We start from the raw sequence: 18,345 nt of genomic DNA on the forward strand, positions 1-18,345 counted from the left end.
TGTATCTCTCTTTCTCTCTCTCAAATAAATAAATAATATATTTTTAAAATATTTCTATTTATTTGTAAGAAAAGAGACAGAAGAGAATGAGAATAGGGACTCCAGGGCCTCCAGCCACTGCAAATGAACTTTAGACACATGCACCACCTTGTGCATCTGGCTTATATAGGTACTGGGAAATTAGGTGAACCTAGGTCCTTAGGCTTCAAGGGCAAACATCTTAACCACTAAGCAATCTCTCCAGCCAGTGGCCCCCTTTTTTTTTCGTTTTTCCATTTTTTGAAGTAGGGTCTCACTCTGTTCTAGGCTGACCTGGAATTCACTATGTAGTCTGAGGGTGGCCTGGAACTCATGGAGATCTTCCTACCTCTGCCTCCCGAGTGCTGGGATTAAAGGTAGGTGCCATCACACCTGGCCTATTTTGAAGTAGGGTCTTACTTTAGCCCAGGATGACCTGGAACTCACTCTGTAATTGCAGGTTGGCCTTGAATTTACAGCAATCCTATTTCTGCCTCCTGAAGGTGGGATTAAAGGCGTGTGCCACCATGTTGGGCACACCTATTATGTGGGTGCTAGGAACCCAAACTTGGGTCCTCATGCTTGTGCAGCAGGCTTTTTACGTACTTAGCCATCACCACAGCCCCTGAATGAGCTTTTAGTGCTGGAAACGAAGGACTGCTGTACAACATACATTTGTTCAGTTGTAAATACTCTTTCAATCCAGGTGTGGTAGTCTACACCTATAATACCAGCACTGGGAGGTGGAGGCAGGGAGATCAGAGTTTGAGGTTATTCTCAACTACATAGTGAATTAGAGTCCAGCTTGGGCTACATGAGACCCTGTGTCAAAAAAAAAAAAAAAAAAAAACACCAAAAAAACGCACAAAAAACTAAAAATAGGGCGGGAGAGATGGCTTTGTGGTTAAGGCACTTGCCTGCAAAGCAAAAGGACCTTGGTTCAATTCCCCAGGACCCACATATACCAGATGCACATAATAGCACATATGTCTGGAGTTCATTTGCAGTGGCTGGAGATCCTGGAGCACCCTTTGTATCTCTCTCTCTCAAAATAAATAAATAAATAATACTTTTAAAAATAAAATAAAAAATAGCCAGGCCATCATACCTTTAATCCCAGCACTTGGGAGGCTGAGGTAAGAGAATTATTGTGAGTTCGAGGCCAACCTAGAACTACATAGTGAGTGTCAGGTCAGCCTGGGATACAGTAAGACCCTGCTTCAAAAAAGGGGGGGGGGTTCCTGGAGGGCTAGGGAGATGGCTCAGCAGTTAAAGCATTTACCTGCAAAGCCTAATGACCCAGGTTCAATTCCTCAGTGCCCACATAAATAATTTTTTTAAAAATAATATAAAAATTTACTTTAAAAAGATATTTTTTTTGCAAAGAGACACACAGAGAGAGAATGGGCACAACAGGGCCTCCACAATTGCAAACAAACTTCAGATGCGTGTGCCACTTTGTGCATCTGGGTTTACTTGGGTGCTGGAGAATCAAACCTAGGCCATAGGTTTAAGGCTTTGCAAGCAAGCACCTTAAACCGCCGAGCCATCTCTCCGGCCCTAAAATAACATTGTTATTTACTTGAGAGAGGGGGGAGAGAGAGAGAGAGACAAAGAGAAAGAGGCAGATGGAGACACAGAGCATAGGTTTGTCAGGGCCTCATGCCAGTGCAAACAGACTCCAGATGTTCTACCACTATGCATCTGGCTTTACATGGGTGCTGAGGAATCGAACCAAAGCTGTCAGGTTTTGCATGCAAGCGCCTTTAAACAGCTTAGCCATCTCTCCAGCCTCACGATTTACTTTCGGTAAATTATTTCCCTTGAAGATATAAACGAAAGCTTAATACATATCTTTTGAGGTAGGGTCTCACTCTAGCCAAGGCTGACCTGGCACTTTGAAAGGCCCGGCCCGCGCACACTGCGTTGTCCCCGGTGTGACGACGCGTTCCATTAGAGAGACAGGAACACTGAGGCTGGGACGCTGCGGGCCGCCCACGCGAGGGGCGTGGCCACAGGGGTCGGGTCCGGGCCACGCTACCGTCCACCGCCGCGTGGCGGAGCGCTATCGTCCACGGGGTCTCCTCCCGCCACCCCACAGCCCGGAGCCCACCACTGCCCGCCCTTCGCCACCCGGCTTCCCCTCGCTCGGCTCGGCTACCGCGGAGACCGCGCGGGGCCGCCCGCCCCGCAGCTCACCTCGCCACGTCGCCCTCCTGCAGCCGCGCGCGCGCGCGCTGCCCCGGGGCTCCGACGTGCGCGCTCCCCTCGACGCGCGCGCGCTCCCGGACTGCGCAGGCGCGAGCACGCCGTACGCCCGCCGTCGGGGCCCCTTCCCTTCCCTCCGCGGCTCCGCCCACCGCCCCTCAACTCCCTTTTCCTCACCGCCGTCTCCTACCCCCTACCCCCGGGACCCCCAGCGCCCGGAGGATGGGGCCGAGCCGCTCGCATGGGTCTCACCAGTAGTCAGTCACTTTCGCCCGTGTGGCTGGCGTGTGGCCGGGCGCCGCAGCCTCCCTCCTGCTGGTGCCGTTGGCTTCCCTCTCCCGAGTGCGGAGAGATAGACCCGGCTGCTAACAGCCCCCCCTTTCCCCGAAGAACCATTACCACTCCCAACCCCTGTTTGCAGCCCAGGAAACTGAGGCACTGGGCCGTGGGACGGCGAGCGGTGGCCATCTCCGCAGTCTCTGCCCACCCCCACCCGCACCGCCACTCATGGATGAACCCCACTAAATGGCTTGAGGGATGAAAAGAGGACGTTTCATTCTGATGTTTCTGGGACGTCGAAATCACCTGCTTTGGAAACAACCATTTCCCCCTCTTTGGGCTTCACATGCCCAGATGGAGATGCAATGATGAGGATGTGGTGGTCCACTCTGATGTCAATCTTGAAGGATAGGTATGTCCCAACGTCTCTTTTTTACTACGAGTCGTTGTTATTATTGTTACCATCTGTTACGTACTTAATGCATGTCAGGAGTTAATACAAACCAGGTTCCACTTACGGTCTCATTTAAAACAACTTGGTGAGGTAGACACTTTTTTTTTTTTCCTTTTCGAGGTAAGGTCTTGCTTTCTAGCCCAAGCTCATCTGGAATTCACTATGTAGTCTCAGGGTGGCCTTGAACTTATAGCAGCCCACCTCCCTCTGCCTCATGGGTGCTGGGATTAAAGAAGTGCGCCACCACGCCAGGTTTAGACACTTTTAAAAATCCCATTTTTCCAGGTGAAGAAATTTTTGGCACTGGAATGAATTTATCTATTTGGAGTAATGCTGCTACCAAGTGTTGGGGAAGGGTGTTCCAACCATGGCTTATTTTAACCTTGATGCTGTTAATATCTGTTTAAGAGATTATCTTCAACAATTTTGTCCATCTGCTGTTAGAATCCATTTACGCTGTCTGCCTGTGTGGCTCCTTTATTCATTGTATGGTACATGAATAATGCAAGTTAACTGGTAAAGATGAAAAGATTTCATCCATTCCCAACAACACAAACCTGGTGTGTTAAAGCACATGTCTGTTAACCTAGCACTCTAGAAATGGAGGGAAAAGGGTCAGAACTTCAAGTTTATCCTCAACTACACAGCAAGTTTTAGGCCCGGGATATATGACACTGTCTCAAAAATAAACTAATTAGGTGGGTGCTGTGGTTCATGCTTTTAATCTCAGTGCTCAGGTGGCATAGGTAGGAGAATCTCGGTGAATTCAAGGACAACGTGGGCTACAGAGTGAGTTCCAGGTCAGCCTGTGCTAGAGTGAGACCCAACTTCAAAAGAAGGAGGAGAGGGCTGGAGAGACATGGCTTAGCAGTTAAGGGGCTACCCTGCAAAGCCTAAGGACCCAGGATCAACTCCCCAGTACCCACATAAGCCAGATGCACAAAGTGGCACATGAGTTCATTTGCAGTAGATAGAGGCCCTGGCACACCCATTTTCTCTATCTTCCTTTTTCGTCTCTCTCTTCCCCTCTCAAACAAACAAACAAAAAGGAGGAAAAAATAAATAATTAATTAAAGAAAAGAAAATTAAAAAGAAAATTCTCAGCAGGAAGTGATGAATCATGCTTGTAATCCTAGTACTTGGGAGACTGAGACAGGATTGTCACAAATTTGAGGCCAGCATGGGCTACCTAGGGAATCCTGGACCAACCTGGGCTACAGAGAGAGAGAAACTCACAAAAATTGGGCTGAAGAGATGGCTCAGCAGTTAAGCCACTTGCCTGCAAAGACTAATGACCCAGGTTCAATTTCCCAGTACTCATGTAAAGCCAGATGCACAAAGTAGTGCATGCATTTGGAGTTTGCAGTGGCTAGAGGCCCTGGCATGCCCATACTTCACTGTGTCTCAGTATCTCTCTGCTTATAAATAAACACAATATTTTTATTTTTTTTTAAATTTTTATTTTTTTAATTTTTATTAACATTTTCCATGATTATAAAATATATCCCATGGTAATTCCCTCCCTCCCTACCCCCACACTTTCCCATTTGAAATTCCATTCTCCATCATATTACCTCCCCATTACATTCATTGTAATTACATATGTACAATATCAACCTATTAAGTATCCTCTTCCCTTCCTTTCTCTACCCTTTATGTCTCCTTTTTAACTTACTGGCCTCTGCTACTAAGTATTTTCATTCTCACACAGAAGCCCAGTCATCTGTAGCTAGGATCCACATATGAGAGAGAACATGTGGCGCTTGGCTTTCTGGGCCTGGGTTACCTCACTTAGTATAATACTTTCCAGGTCCATCCATTTTTCTGCAAATTTCGTAACTTCATTTTTCTTTACCGCTGAGTAGAACTCCATTGTATAAATGTGCCACATCTTCATTATCCACTCATCTGTTGAGGGACATCTAGGCTGGTTCCATTTCCCAGCTATTGTCAATTGAGCAGCAATAAACATGGTTGAGCACGTACTTCTAAGGAAATGAGATGAGTCCTTTGGATATATGCCTAGGAGTGCTATAGCTGGGTCATATGGTAGATCAATCTCTAGCTGTTTTAGGAACCTCCACACTGTTTTCCACAATGGCTGGACCAGATTGCATTCCCACCAGCAGTGCAGAAGGGTTCCTTTTTTTCCACATCCCCGCCAACATTTATGATCATTTGTTTTCATGATGGTGGCCAATCTGACAGGAGTGAGATGGAATCTCAATGTAGTTTTAATCTGCATTTCCCTGATGACTAGTGACGTAGAACATTTTTTTAGATGCTTATATGCCCTTCGTATTTCTTCCTTTGAGAACTCTCTATTTAGCTCGATAGCCCATTTTTTGATTGGCTTGTTTGATTCCTTATTATTTAACTTTTTGAGTTCTTTGTATATCCTAGATATTAATCCTCTATCAGATATATAGCTGGCGAAGATTTTTTCCCATTCTGTAGGTTGCCTCTTTGCTTTTTTCACTGTGTCCTTTGTGGTGCAAAATCTTTGTAATTTCATTAGGTCCCAGTGGTTAATTTGTGGTTTTATTGCCTGAGCAATTGGGGTTGTATTCAGAAAGTCTTTGCCAAGACCAATATGTTGAAGGGTTTCCCCTACTTTTTCCTCTAGCAGTTTCAGAGTTTCCGGTCTGATGTTAAGGTCTTTAATCCATTTGGACTTAATTCTTGTGCATGGCGAGAGAGAAGAATCTATTTTCATCCTTCTGCAGATATATATCCAGTTTTCAAAACACCATTTGCTGAAGAGGCTGTCTCTTCTCCAATGAGTATTTTTGGCATTTTTATCGAATATCAGGTGGCTATAGCTACTTGGGCTTACATCTGGGTCCTCTATTCTGTTCCACTGATCTACATGTCTGTTTTTGTAAACACAATATTTTTAATACTGTTTTAAAAAGTTCAGATGAGGCTGGAGAGATGGCTTAGTGGTTAAAGGCACTTGCTTGTAAAGCTTGCCAGTTCAGATTCAATTCCCCAGTCAGTACCCATGTAAAACCAAATACACAAAGTGGTGCATGCATCTGGAGTTTACGTGGCAAGAGGCCCTTGTGTGCCCATTTTCTGTCTTCCTCCTCCTCTCCCCCATCTCAAATAAAAAATAATATTTTTTTAAAGTACTATATTTATTTGCAAGGAGAGAGGGAGAGAGTGAATGAGAGTGGGTGCACCAGGGTCACTGCAAACCACTCCAGGCAAATGTATTAATGGTTGAACCATCTCCCCAGCCTAATAAAATGTTTTTCAAAAATTTAAGCTTGAGCTGGGCATAGTGGCACATGCCTTTAATCCCAGCACTTGGAAGGCAGGAGGATTGCCATGAGTTTGAGGCCACCCTGAGACAACATAGTTAAATTCCAGGTCAGCCTGGACCAAAGTGAGACCCTACCTCGAACCCCCCCCCCAAAAAAAAAAATTCAAGCTTGGGGCTGGAGGGATGGCTTAGCAGTTAAGGTGTTTGCTTTCAAAGCCAAAGGACCCAGGTTTGATTCCCCAGGACCCACATTAGCCAGATGTACAAGGGGGTGCATGTGTCTGGAGTTCATCTGCAGTGGCTAAAGGCCCTGGCATATCCATTCTCTCTCTCTTTCTCTGTCAAATAAATAAAAATAAAATATTTAAAAAAAAACTCAAGCCTGGTGTGGTGGCACATGCAGAGATAGGAGGATTGTGGTGTGTTAGCCTGGGCTAGAGTAAGACATTACCTTGAAAAACAAACAAAAAAATAAATTTCACATGAAGGGTTGGGGAGATGGCTCAGCAGTTAAAGACTTGTTTGCAAAACTTAGTGGGCCTAGTTTGATTCCCCAGTACCCACAAAAAGCCAAATGTACAAGGTGACACGTGTCTGGAGCTTGTTTGCAGTGGCAGGAGACCCTAGAGCACCCATTCTCTCTCCCTATTGGTATCTCTCTGATTGAAAAATAAAATAGTTTTTAAAAATTCACATGAGGGGCTGGGGAGATGGCTTAGCGGTTAAGCGCTTGCCTGTGAAGCCTAAGGACCCCGGTTCGAGGCTTGGTTCCCCAGGTCCCACGTTAGCCAGATGCACAAGGGGGCGCACGCGTCTGGAGTTCCTTTGCAGAGGCTGGAGGCCCTGGTGTGCCCATTCTCTCTCTCTCCCTCTATCTGTCTTTCTCTCTGTGTCTGTCGCTCTCAAATAAATAAATTAAAAATTAAAAAAAAAATTCACATGAGCCAGGCATGGTGGTGCACGCCTTTTATCCAAGCACTTGGGAGGCAGAGGTAGGATTGTTGTGAGCTCAAGGCCTTGAGACCGTGGAGTGAATTATTCCAGGTCAGCCTGTGCTAGAGCAAGACCCTACACGGAAGAACCAAAATTTTAGGTACACATATATATACCAGAATTCATTATGTGGTCTCAGGTTGGCCTTGAACTTACGGTGATCCTCCTACCTCTGCCTCTCAAGTTCTGGGATTAAAGGCACGTACTACCATGCTCGAGTGAGCTACCTTACTTTTTAAAAACATATTTTTATTTTTATTTATTTGCAAGCAAAGAGAGATAAAAAGCAAGAAAGAGGGCTGGAGAGATGGTTTAGCGGTTAAGCACTTGCCTGTGAAGCCTAAGGACTCCGGTTCGAGGCTCGGTACCCCAGGTCCCACGTTAGCCAGATGCACAAGGGGGCGCACGCGTCTGGAGTTCGTTTGCAGAGGCTGGAGGCCCTGGCGCGCCCATTCTCTCTCTCTCCTCTCCCTCTATCTGCCTTTCTCTCTGTGTCTGTCACTCTCAAATAAGTAAATAAAAAAAAAATTAAAAAAAAAAAGCAAGAAAGACACAGATAGAATGTACACACCATGGCCTCCAGCCACTGCAAACATACTCCAGATGCATGTGTCACCCTGTGCATCTGGCTTTATGTGGGTATTGGGAAATCAAACTCAAGTCATTAGGCTTTACATGCAAGCACCTTAACCCCTGAGCCATCTCTTCAGCCCCTACCTTACTTTTTTATTTATTTATTTTTTGGTTTTCAAGGTAGGGTCTCACCTTATCCCAGGCTGACCTGGAATTCACTATGTAAGGCTGGTCTTCAACACCGTGATACTCCTACCTCTGCCTCCTCAGTGCTGGGATTAAAGGCCTGTACCAAAACACCCAGCTAAAGTATTTTATTATTATTACATTATAATATTTATTTATTTATTTGACACAGAGAGAGGATGGGCATGTCATGGCCTCTAGCCACTGCAAATGAACTCCAGGTACATGCACAACCTTGTGTATCTGGCTTATGTGGGTCCTGGGAAATCAAACCTGGGTCCTTTGGCTTTGCAGACAAGCACCTTAACTACTAAGCCATTCCTCCAGCCCATTTTCTTTAAATTGACATCTTCCATACTTACAGACAATAAACCATGGTCATTCCCACCCCACTCCCTTTCCCCTTCATGAATCCACACTCCATCATATCCCCTCCCTCCCTCCATTAGCCTCTCTCTTACTTTATTTTGTTTTTGTTTTTGTTTTACAGGTAGGGTCTCATAGCTTAGGCTGACCTGGAATTCACTAAGTAGTCTCAGGGTGGCCTCAAACTCATGGTGATCTTCCTGCCTCTGCCTCCCAAGTGCTGGGGTTAAAGGTATGTGCTACTACACCTGGCTTTTTCTCTTTTATTTTTATGTCATCATCTTTTCCTCCCATTATGAGGGTCTTGTGAAGGTAGTGCTCAATAGTACAAGATCATGGGTATCAAGGACAATTTCTACCTGGATGATTGCATTGTAAGCCATTCCAAATATATATATGTGTGTGTGTGTTTGTGTGTGTGTGTGTGTGTGTGTGTGTGTGTGTATGTGTATGTGTGTGTGTGTAGAGATGGCTTAGTGGTTATGCACTTGCCTGTGAAGCCTAAGCACCTTGGTTCAAGGCTCGATTCCCCAGCATCTGGAGTTGGTTTGCATTGGCTGGAGGCCCTGGCATGCCTATTCTCTTTCTTTCTCTATCTGCCTCTTTCTCTGTCTGTTGCTCTCAAATAAAAATAAACAAAATTTATAATATATATATTTTTTTGTTCTGTTTTGTTTTTCAAGATAGGGTCTCACTCTGGCTCAGGCTAACCTGGAACTCACTACGTAGTCTCAGGGTGGCCTCGAACTCATGGCGATCCTCCTACCTCTGCCTCCCAATTGCTGGGATTAAAGGATGCACCACTATACCCAGCTCTCTTAAAATATTTTTTAAAAACACTAGATCTAGAACTGGATATGGTGACATATGGCTGTAATCTTAACACTTGGGACAAAGAGGCCAGAAAATGGTGAGTTCAAGGTCATCCTAGGCTACATAAAACACTGACTATAAATTAATTTCTTAATAAACAGGTTATAAGTGAATAAATAAAATATTTTTGGTATGGTACTTATAAAAAACAAGCAAAAAATGTAACTCATAAAATGCCTCACTATTTAAAACTAAAGAGTTAGAATAATGGCATGGTGATTCAATAATATTTTAATAAATCTGGGCCTTTGTTTACCCCTAAAGTCTGACTTTTCCTCATCTGGCTGACTGACTTTCTTATCTACACAAAGTATAGACTATCTGCTTCTTGACTCACCAGGCTTAGAGTAGAATCTAAAATGTCAGGTCCCCATAGTAATGTTCTAGGACTGAGTGGGCCTGGTTATCAGAAGACTTAAACATGCCTACTCGGCAGCTTAGCTGCATACCTATTAGCTTTATATACAGGGCCTCCCCCTTTTGACTGTCAAAATAGGCTCCCAAAATACTTTGCATCATTTGGTGACAAATAGTCTGTACTTTTTTGCAACCAATAAGTGCCCAATCAGTGTTTGAAATGCCTGTAAAGAAGTTAACCTAGTTCCATATAATCATAAAAACATTAGGAAAAATTTATTATTTGAATTAGTAACTCCTGTTTCTGGGAAACCTGTAGTTTTCAGAGTAATTCAATAGATTAAACAGAATTTATTTTGCTTCTTTCATTTTTATGTCATTATTCTTTCTTTATCTTATTTTTTTAATATATTTAAAAATTTTTGTTTATTTTTATTTATTTATTTGAGAGCAACAGGCAGACAGAGAGAGAAAGAGGCAGAGAGAATGGGCGCACCAGGGCCTCCAGCCACTGCAAACAAACTCCAGACACATGCTCCACCTTGTGCATCTGGCTTATGTGGGTCCTGGGGAATCGAGCCTTGAACTGGGTGGGGTCCTTAGGCTTCGCAGGCAAGCGCTTAACCACTAAGCCATCTCCCCAGCCCAAATAAATATTTAAATATCTTATTTTTATTTATGTGAGAGAGAGAGAGAGAGAGACAGAGACAGAGACAGAGACAGAGACAGAGAAAATGGGCATGCCAGGGCCTCCAGCTGCTGCAAATGAACTCCAGACACATGTGCCCCTTTGTGCATCTGGCTTACGTGGGTCCTGGGGAATCGAACCTGCGTCATTTGGCTTTGTAGGCAAGTGCCTTAACCACAAAACCATCTCTCCAGCCCTCTTTTATTTTCTTTTTGACTTAGGATCTCTCTGTAGCCCAGGCTGGCCTGGAACTTACTATGTAGTCCCAGACTGGCCTCAAACTCAAAGCAATCCTCCTACCCCTGCCTTCCAAGTGCTGGGATTAAAGGCATGCATCACCACATCCAGGCATTTTTTTATCATTATTGATAATGCAAAAACCACAGCTCTCCTTTAATCCTTTCATTCCAGAGGCTGACGTAGGAAGATTGCTGTGAGTTTGAGGCCATCCTGAGGCCACATAGTAAATTCCAGGTCAGCCTGGCCTACAGTGTCTCCTTACTTTGGAAAAAAAAAAATAAGATTTGGGCATGGTGGCACATGAAGAGTTGGGCATGGTGGCACAGGCCTTTAATCCCAGGTCAGACTGGGCTACAGTGAGGCACTATATAGGAAAAAAAAAAGGTGGGGGGGTTCTAAGAACTATATCTGTTCTTTAAAAAAAAATTTTTTTTTTTAATAGTCAAGTGTGATGGCACACACCTTTAATCTCAGAACTTGTGGGGCAGAGGTAGGAGGATCATCATGAGTTCAAGGCTGGCCTGAGACTACATAGTGAACTCCAGGTAAGCCTGGGCTAGAGTGAGACCCTACCTTGAAAAACAAAAATTAAAATATTTGAGAGATATAAAAAGGAAGATAGAGAATGGGTATACCAGGGCCTCTAGCTGTTGCAAACAAAGTCCAGACACATGTGCCACTTTATGCATCTGGCTTTACGTGGGTACTGAGGAATCGAACCTGGGGTCCTTAGACTTTGCAGGCAAGTGCCTTAACTGCTAAGTTATCTCTCAAGACCAATATATATGCTATTTTAAACGATTTTTTATTTTATTTATTTTTTTGAGAGGGAGAAAGAGGCATTGAGAGAGAAAGAGAGAGAGAAAATAGGTGCACCAGGGTCTCCAGCCACTGCAAATGAACTCCAGGCTCATTTGCCACCTTGTGCAACTGGCTTGTATGGCTACTGGGGAATCAAACCTCGGTCCTTAGGCTTCGCAAACAAATGCCTTAACCATTAAGCCATCTCAGCAGCCCTGTTTATTTTGTTTTTATTTCTTTTCCTTTTTATTTTATTTTTCCAAGGTAGGGTCTCACTCTAGCTCAGGCTGACCTGGAATTTACTATGTAGTCTCAGGGTGGCCTCGAACTCAGGGTGATCCTCCTACTTCTGCCTCCCAAGTGCTGGGATTAAAGGTGTGTGCCACACACTCAGCTACTATTAGATCTTTTGTGTCTTGAAAGTGGTTTCTCCCTTGTGCCTCCAGTTCAGGTGTCATAAGTAATACCACAAAAAAAACACAACTCTTACCTCAAAAGAAACAAGAGTTCAGGGTTTTTTGTTTGTTTGTTTTGTTTTTTGGGTTTTTCAGAGTAGGGTCTCTCTCTAGCTTAGGCTGACCTGGAATTCACTATGTACACTCAAGGTGGTCTCTGTCTCCTGAGTGTTGGGATTAAAGGCATGCACCACTATGCCTGGCTTAATAGTTTTTTTCCTGGAGTCAAATATGAGTGACCATGGCCCTGAGCTATCCCAAATACTATGTTCTAATGTGGTAACAGTTTCATGAAATTTTATGGAAATAACACAGAAAGTCATAAATGTAAACACTGTAAATACATTAGTGTATTTGTAGGGGGTTACAGCAAAGCAGGGAAATCTCTGCTCTGGGCTTCCCATGCTTTCTGATGGCATTTGTAGCTTTTGAATTGGGGGAAGCTAGGGGTCTGTTTATACATTTCAAAAGGATTTACATAATAGCCATGGATGTTAGGTCACACACAGAAATAGGCAATCAGTGGCCATTAAGGGGCTAAAATAGCCCAGGATAATATGGCTATGCCCTTGCCACATTTCAGCCTCTCTGCAGTTGCTAACTTCTAACCATCTAGCCTTGTGGGTACAGAACCTTTGAGGGATCTTTGACTAACACTACTGAAAAACCAAGTACAAGGTATGTCACAGGTCATAGGACAAATATATACTTGCAGTCTAGGATGGGTAATATAGTATAGCCTCAAGTGGAGAAAAGCTCTAGGTCTCATTTGGTTAATGTAAATTGTGAGCAAACATATATTATGAGCAATTAACTACATAACTGTTCTTTGAGTACAGTGAGTACTTTACTCTTGTAGTCAAAACTTAGAAAAGGTTAATCCGATGCATATTTAATAATATGTGTAATTGTTACAGTACTGCATGATAATTAGGCCTTAAATGTTAAGCTGTTTACATAAATGACTGCAATTTTTTTCAGTGTTTGTCTGCTCATTTTATTAATTTTCTAGAATCTATAATCATGTTAAGGACATTTTTCTCTAAAACCCTTTTTCTATTTAATCATATACTCATAAACACACTTCAAAATGACTCAACAAAGTAACCTTCACAACCTGGTACTATAAAAATAGCTATTGCTTCTGGGCATGGTGGCATGTGCCTTTAATCCCAGCACTTAGGAGGCAGAGGTAGAAGAATACCTGTGAGTTCAAGGCTATCCTGAGACTACAGAGTGAATTCCAGGTCAGCCTGGGCTAGAGTAAGACCCTACCTTGAAAAACAAAAACAAAAGAAAAACAAACAAACAGTATATGTGTGTGTGTGTGTGTGTTGCTAAATGCTTTTTGTTGTATTTATTCTCTAGATTTCTATATTTTAGTTTCCAAGAAACCCTTTAAAAGAGGTTTTATTACTCCCATTTCACTTATGCAGAAACTGATGTTTACAGAATGTAAGCCAGCAAAATAGTAGAGATTCAAAGTATATGCCAACCTGTGACCAGCACCTTTTACAACCTAAGAAGGTATGGATCCTATAGGGCTGGGAAAATGACTCAGTGGTTAAAGACACTCGCGGCCTGGGTTCAATTCCTTGGTACTCAAGTAAAGCCAGGTGCACAGTGGGGCTCATGTGTCTGGAATTCATTTGCAGTGTCAGGAGGCTCTGGCATGCCTATAGTCATACTTTTCTCTGTCAGCCTCTTTCTCTCTGCCTCTCCAATAAATAAATAAATAAATAAATAAACTTTTTATTGACGGGTTCCAAACATATAGACACTATACCATGAACATAAGCCTCTCTCATCACCCTTCTTCCCCCACCCCCTGAATCCCTTCTTTCCAAGTACTCTCTGTTCTGTTTTGAGGTTATCATTTCCCCCTTCTATTGTGCAGATCTTATCTTTAATACCACTGCCACTTTGTGTCTGGAATATAATCCTCCTCTTCCTTTGACACTTACATTCTTTTGCCATAATGGTCCTTGAATGTTGTGATGCACTTTACTCTTTAGAATCACAAATTAGTAGTTTGTAATTGAATAAAAGCTTTTAAAATATGGAGCCAGGGCCAACGGAGATGGTGCAACAGCCTGTTGGCCAGGGTTTTGATTCCCTAGCACCCACATAAAGGCTATTGCATAGGGGCACAAGAGTGGCATGCATGTACCACCCTTCATACACAGATGAGTGGTACAAATTCACCTCCTTCCCCCTACACATAAATAAATTTCAAAAACTAAACTTTAAGGGTCCAATCATTTTTTTTTAATTTTATTTATTTATTTATTTATTTGAGAGAGACAGACACAGAGAGAAAGACAGATAGAGGGAGAGAGAGAGAGAATGGGCGCGCCAGGGCTTCCAGCCTCTGCAAACGAACTCCAGACGCGTGCGCCCCCTTGTGCATCTGGCTAACGTGGGACCTGGGGAACCGAGCCTCAAACCGGGGTCCTTAGGCTTCACAGGCAAGCGCTTAACCGCTAAGCCATCTCTCCAGCCCAAGGGTCCAATCATTATTAAAGATGATGACAAAAAGTATAAAAAACGGTAGAAAAAAATGAACACCTGCTGGGAATGGTGACGTGTGCCTTTAATCCCAGGGTTTGAGAGGCAGAGGTAGGAGGGTTGCTGTGAGTTTGAGTTAGCCTGAGACCACATAGTGAATTCCAGGTCAGCCTGGGCTAGAGTGAGACCCTACTAAAAAAAGAGAGAGGGCTGGAGAGATGGCTTAGCGGTTAAGCGCTTGCCTATGCAGCCTAAGGACCCCAGTTCGAGGCTCGGTTCCCCAGGTCCCACGTTAGCCAGATGCACAAGGGGGCGCACGTGTCTGGAGTTCGTTTGCAGAGGTTGGAAGCCCTGGCGCGCCCATTCTCTTTCCCTCTATCTGTTTTTCTCTCTGTGTCTGTCACTCTCAAATAAATAAATAAAGACATTCCCTTTAAAAAAAAAAAAAAAGAAAAACCAAAATGAATAAATAAATAAAGTATGCCACCACACTGGCTGAAATTAATAAAAAAAAAGAGAGAGAGAGAGAGAGAAAGGGATTATAGCAGTCTAGGTAAGAAATGATGAGCACTCAAAGTAACCCTGTTAAAATGGGGATGAGCTGGGCATGGTGGCACATGCCTTTAATCCCAGCACTCGGGAGGCAGAGATAGGAGGATTGGTACCTTTGAGGCCACCCTGAGATTACATAGTGAATTCCAGGTCAGTCTGGGCTAGAATGAGACCATATCTTCTGGGGGTGGGGGTGTGTGCCTGACCTCTTTTTTTTGAGACAAAGTCTATGTAGCCTAGCCTGGCCTTGAATGCCTGACCTTCCTGCCTCCATCTCTCAAGTACTAAGATTACAGGTCATGTTGAAGAGATTACTGCTAAACTAATATGTGAAGATGAGTGGAAAATCAAGCAGTACTTAAGGAGAGGGAGGGTGGCATGGTGGAGAAGAAATAATGTACAGCCAGACAAAACGGCATTGGCCTTCGGAGGTGAAAATTAGGCAGTTTTAGGGGTAACAGCAATACCCCAAATCCCAGTATCAAAAGGACAGTTGTCAGCCAGGCTTGGTGGCACATGCCTTTAATCCCAGCACTTGGGAGGCAGAGGTAGGAGAATGGCTGTGAGTTTAGGCTAAAACTACATACTGAATTCCAGGTCAGCCTGGGTTTAGAGTGAAACCCTATGTAAAAAAAAAAAAATCAAAAAACATGGGCTGGAAAGATGGTTTAGTGGTTCAGACACTTGCCTGAAAAGCCAAAGGATCTCTGTTCAATTCCCCAGGATCCATGTAAACCAGATGCACATGGTGGCATATGCGTCTGGAATTCGTTTGCAGTGGCTAGAGGCCCTGGCACGCCATTCTCTCTCTCTTTCTCTGCCTCGTTCTTTCTCTCAGATAAATAAAAAATCTAGGGCTGGGCGCGGCCGTGCCGTCCCCTCATGGCGGCTGTGGCGACCTGGGCGCGGCGCGGCCGTGACTGAGCTGCGAGCCTGGCGGGCTTGCGCCTAGCCACGTGCCCCTCCCCGGGCTCCGCACCCCTGATGCTGCGCGGGTGCTGAGCCCGTCCGCCCAGGCCGACACGATGGTGAAGTATTTCCTGGGCCAGAGCGTGCTCCGAAGTTCCTGGGAGGTACCCGAATCCCTACAGCAAACATGTCTTGACTGAAGACATCGTGCACCGGGAGGTGACCCCTGACCAGAAGCTTCTGTCCCGGAGACTCCTGACCAAGACCAACAGGATGCCCCGCTGGGCGGAGCGACTGTTTCCTGCCAATGTTGCTCACTCGGTGTACATCCTGGAGGACTCTATTGTGGACCCACAGAATCAGACCATGACCACCTTCACCTGGAACATCAACCATGCCCGGCTGATGGTGGTGGAGGAACGATGTGTTTACTGTGTGAATTCTGACAACAACAGCTGGACCGAAATCCGCCGGGAAGCCTGGGTCTCCTCTAGTTTATTTGGGGTCTCCAGAGCTGTCCAGGAATTTGGTCTTGCCCGATTCAAAAGCAATGTGACCAAGACAATGAAGGGTTTTGAATACATCTTGGCCAAGCTGCAAGGTGAGACCCCTTCTAAAACACTTGTTGAGACAGCCAAAGAGGCCAAGGAGAAAGCGAAGGAGACGGCACTGGCAGCTACAGAGAAGGCCAAGGACCTCGCCAACAAGGCCGCCACCAAACAGCAGCAGCAGCAGCAGCAGCAGCAGCAGTTTGTGTAGCCCACCAGCCCGTGCGGCTCAGCCCTCTCCCCTACTCCTCTTGTACTTATTAAAAATCAACTTGCAGCCCTCTCTGCTGTTGGGGTGGTGGCTGCGCACGTGCCCTGTTCAGCATCTCAGTATACCAGGCTCCATGTCCATGCTGAGCCCGGCCTGCTTGTTCCCCCTTTGGGCATCTGACAGGTGCAGACAGATTGTGACTTGCCCAAGGTCACAAGCAGTGCGCAGGTGAAGTGGCAATAAATGGTAGACTGTAAGCTCCACGAGGGCAGGGTTCTTTGTTCTATTCTCTGATGTGTCCCAAGTCCCTGGAATATTTAGCATATAACAGGCATTCAATAAATACTTGTTGGACTCAAAAAAAAAACAAAAAACAAAAAAAAAAAAAAATCTAGGGCTGGAGAGATGGCTTAGTGGTTAAGCGCTAGTCTGTGAAGCCTAAGGACTCCAGTTCGAGGCTTGATTCCCCAGGACCCACATTAGCCAGATGCACAAGGGGGTACATGTGTATGGAGTTCGTTTGCAGTGGCTGGAGGCCCTGGCGTGCCCATTCTCTCTCTCTCCCTGTCTCTCTCTCTGCCTCTTTCTCTCTGTGTCACTCTCAAATAATAAATAAATAAAATTAAAAAAAAATAAAAATAAAAAAACTAAAATATTTTTAAAAAACAGAATAGGGTATGGTGGCGCACTCCTTTAATCCCAGTACTGGGGAGGCAGAGGTAGGTGGATCGCCATGAGTTTGAGGCCACCCTTTGAGACTACATACTGAATTTCAGGTCAGCCTGGGCTAGAGTGAGACCCTACTTCAAAAAAACCAAAAACAAACAAACAAAAAAAAGTCAAAAAACAAGGATAGCAGCCCACTGCTGTTGAGGCCAGAGAAGCATGAGATAGGAGACTGGAGAGGGAAGTTGGCCAGATTACCTGGGGGCTTGGCAGCCTCCTTGGCCCTTTAGACTTTATCCTGATTGCAGTCACAGAGATGTTTAAAGATCAAATTAGATTAAATTTGCATTTTGAAAAGCTTCACTGTGTAAGTATGAACTGTGTAGATTAAAGACAGGCAGGGGAACAAAATGAAGAGACACATGCAGAAGCTATTGTAGTTCAGGTCTATAATGTGTTCCCTAAACCTACCTGTTACCTCAGCAGAAGGCAAAGACTTTAAACTTCTGGACTAAGTATGCACCAAGTGTTAATAATTATCCACAGATATAAAAGGCTTGAGACTAACCCATCTGGAAACATCAGAGTGAAAGGATTGCATTGACACATGGATACAGAATCATTCATTCTTTTGTAGATAAGGAGTATAAAATGATGTCACAGCTGGAAGGAGAGGCTGCCAAACAGACTTCCCTCACTGTGCGGTTTCTCTGGTACAGTACACAACATTTTGCCAAAATTTATCTTTACAGTGCTTAGACAGAAATATTGGGCAGAGGTACATTATGGCTTACTCTGGTGAGGTTGGTACTTTGGTTGAGGTTTTAAAACAGGTTCTTGGGCTGGAGGTATGGCTTAGTGGTTAAGGTGTTTGCAAAGCCAAAGGACCCAGGTTCAATTCCCCAGGACCCACATTAGCCAGATGTACAAGGGGGTGTATGTGTCTGGAGTTCATTTGCAGTGGCTGGAGGCCCTGGTGTGCCCATTCTCCCATTCTCTCTCCCTCTTTCTCTGTCAGATAAATGAATGAATGAAGGAATGAATGAATAAATAAATAAATAAAATGTTTTAGGCTAGGTGTGGTGGCACATGCCTTTAATCCCAGTACTTGGGAGGCAGAGGTAGAAGGATCGCCATGAGTTTGAGGCCACCCTGAGAATACAGAGTGAATTCCAGGTCAGCCTGGGCCACA

At 44.5% G+C, this 18,345-nt stretch overlaps 2 protein-coding genes and 1 pseudogene across 4 annotated transcripts in view; 2 read left to right on the plus strand and 1 right to left on the minus strand.

Annotated features, from left to right (window-relative positions):
* The window catches only part of Tada2a (transcriptional adaptor 2A), a 74,506-nt gene extending 72,241 nt beyond the window's left edge, over positions 1–2,265 (minus strand). Inside the window, exon 1 of the mRNA XM_045159439.1 lies at positions 2,218–2,265. The gene's annotated coding sequence lies outside the window, so the exon portion shown is untranslated. The remainder of the gene's footprint in view (positions 1–2,217) is intronic.
* Positions 2,266–2,364: 99 nt separating this feature from the next.
* Positions 2,365–18,345, plus strand: part of Acaca (acetyl-CoA carboxylase alpha) — a 334,197-nt gene continuing 318,216 nt past the window's right edge. For 2 of the 3 annotated variants that reach the window (XM_045158040.1, XM_004664543.3), the window contains exon 1: positions 2,366–2,917. Coding sequence is in view for 1 of the 3 variants with exons in the window: in XM_004664543.3 (XP_004664600.2) it covers positions 2,871–2,917 (47 nt within the window). In the remaining 2 variants the exon portion in view is untranslated. Of the gene's footprint in view, positions 2,918–18,345 lie in introns of all 3 variants that reach the window. The other variant, XM_045158041.1, reaches the window with a different exon arrangement.
* LOC101605362 lies at positions 15,712–16,744 on the plus strand (annotated as a pseudogene).

This window comes from Jaculus jaculus, chromosome 9 (assembly GCF_020740685.1).
Source record: "Jaculus jaculus isolate mJacJac1 chromosome 9, mJacJac1.mat.Y.cur, whole genome shotgun sequence".
In the NCBI taxonomy this organism is placed as follows: Eukaryota; Metazoa; Chordata; class Mammalia; order Rodentia; family Dipodidae; genus Jaculus; species Jaculus jaculus.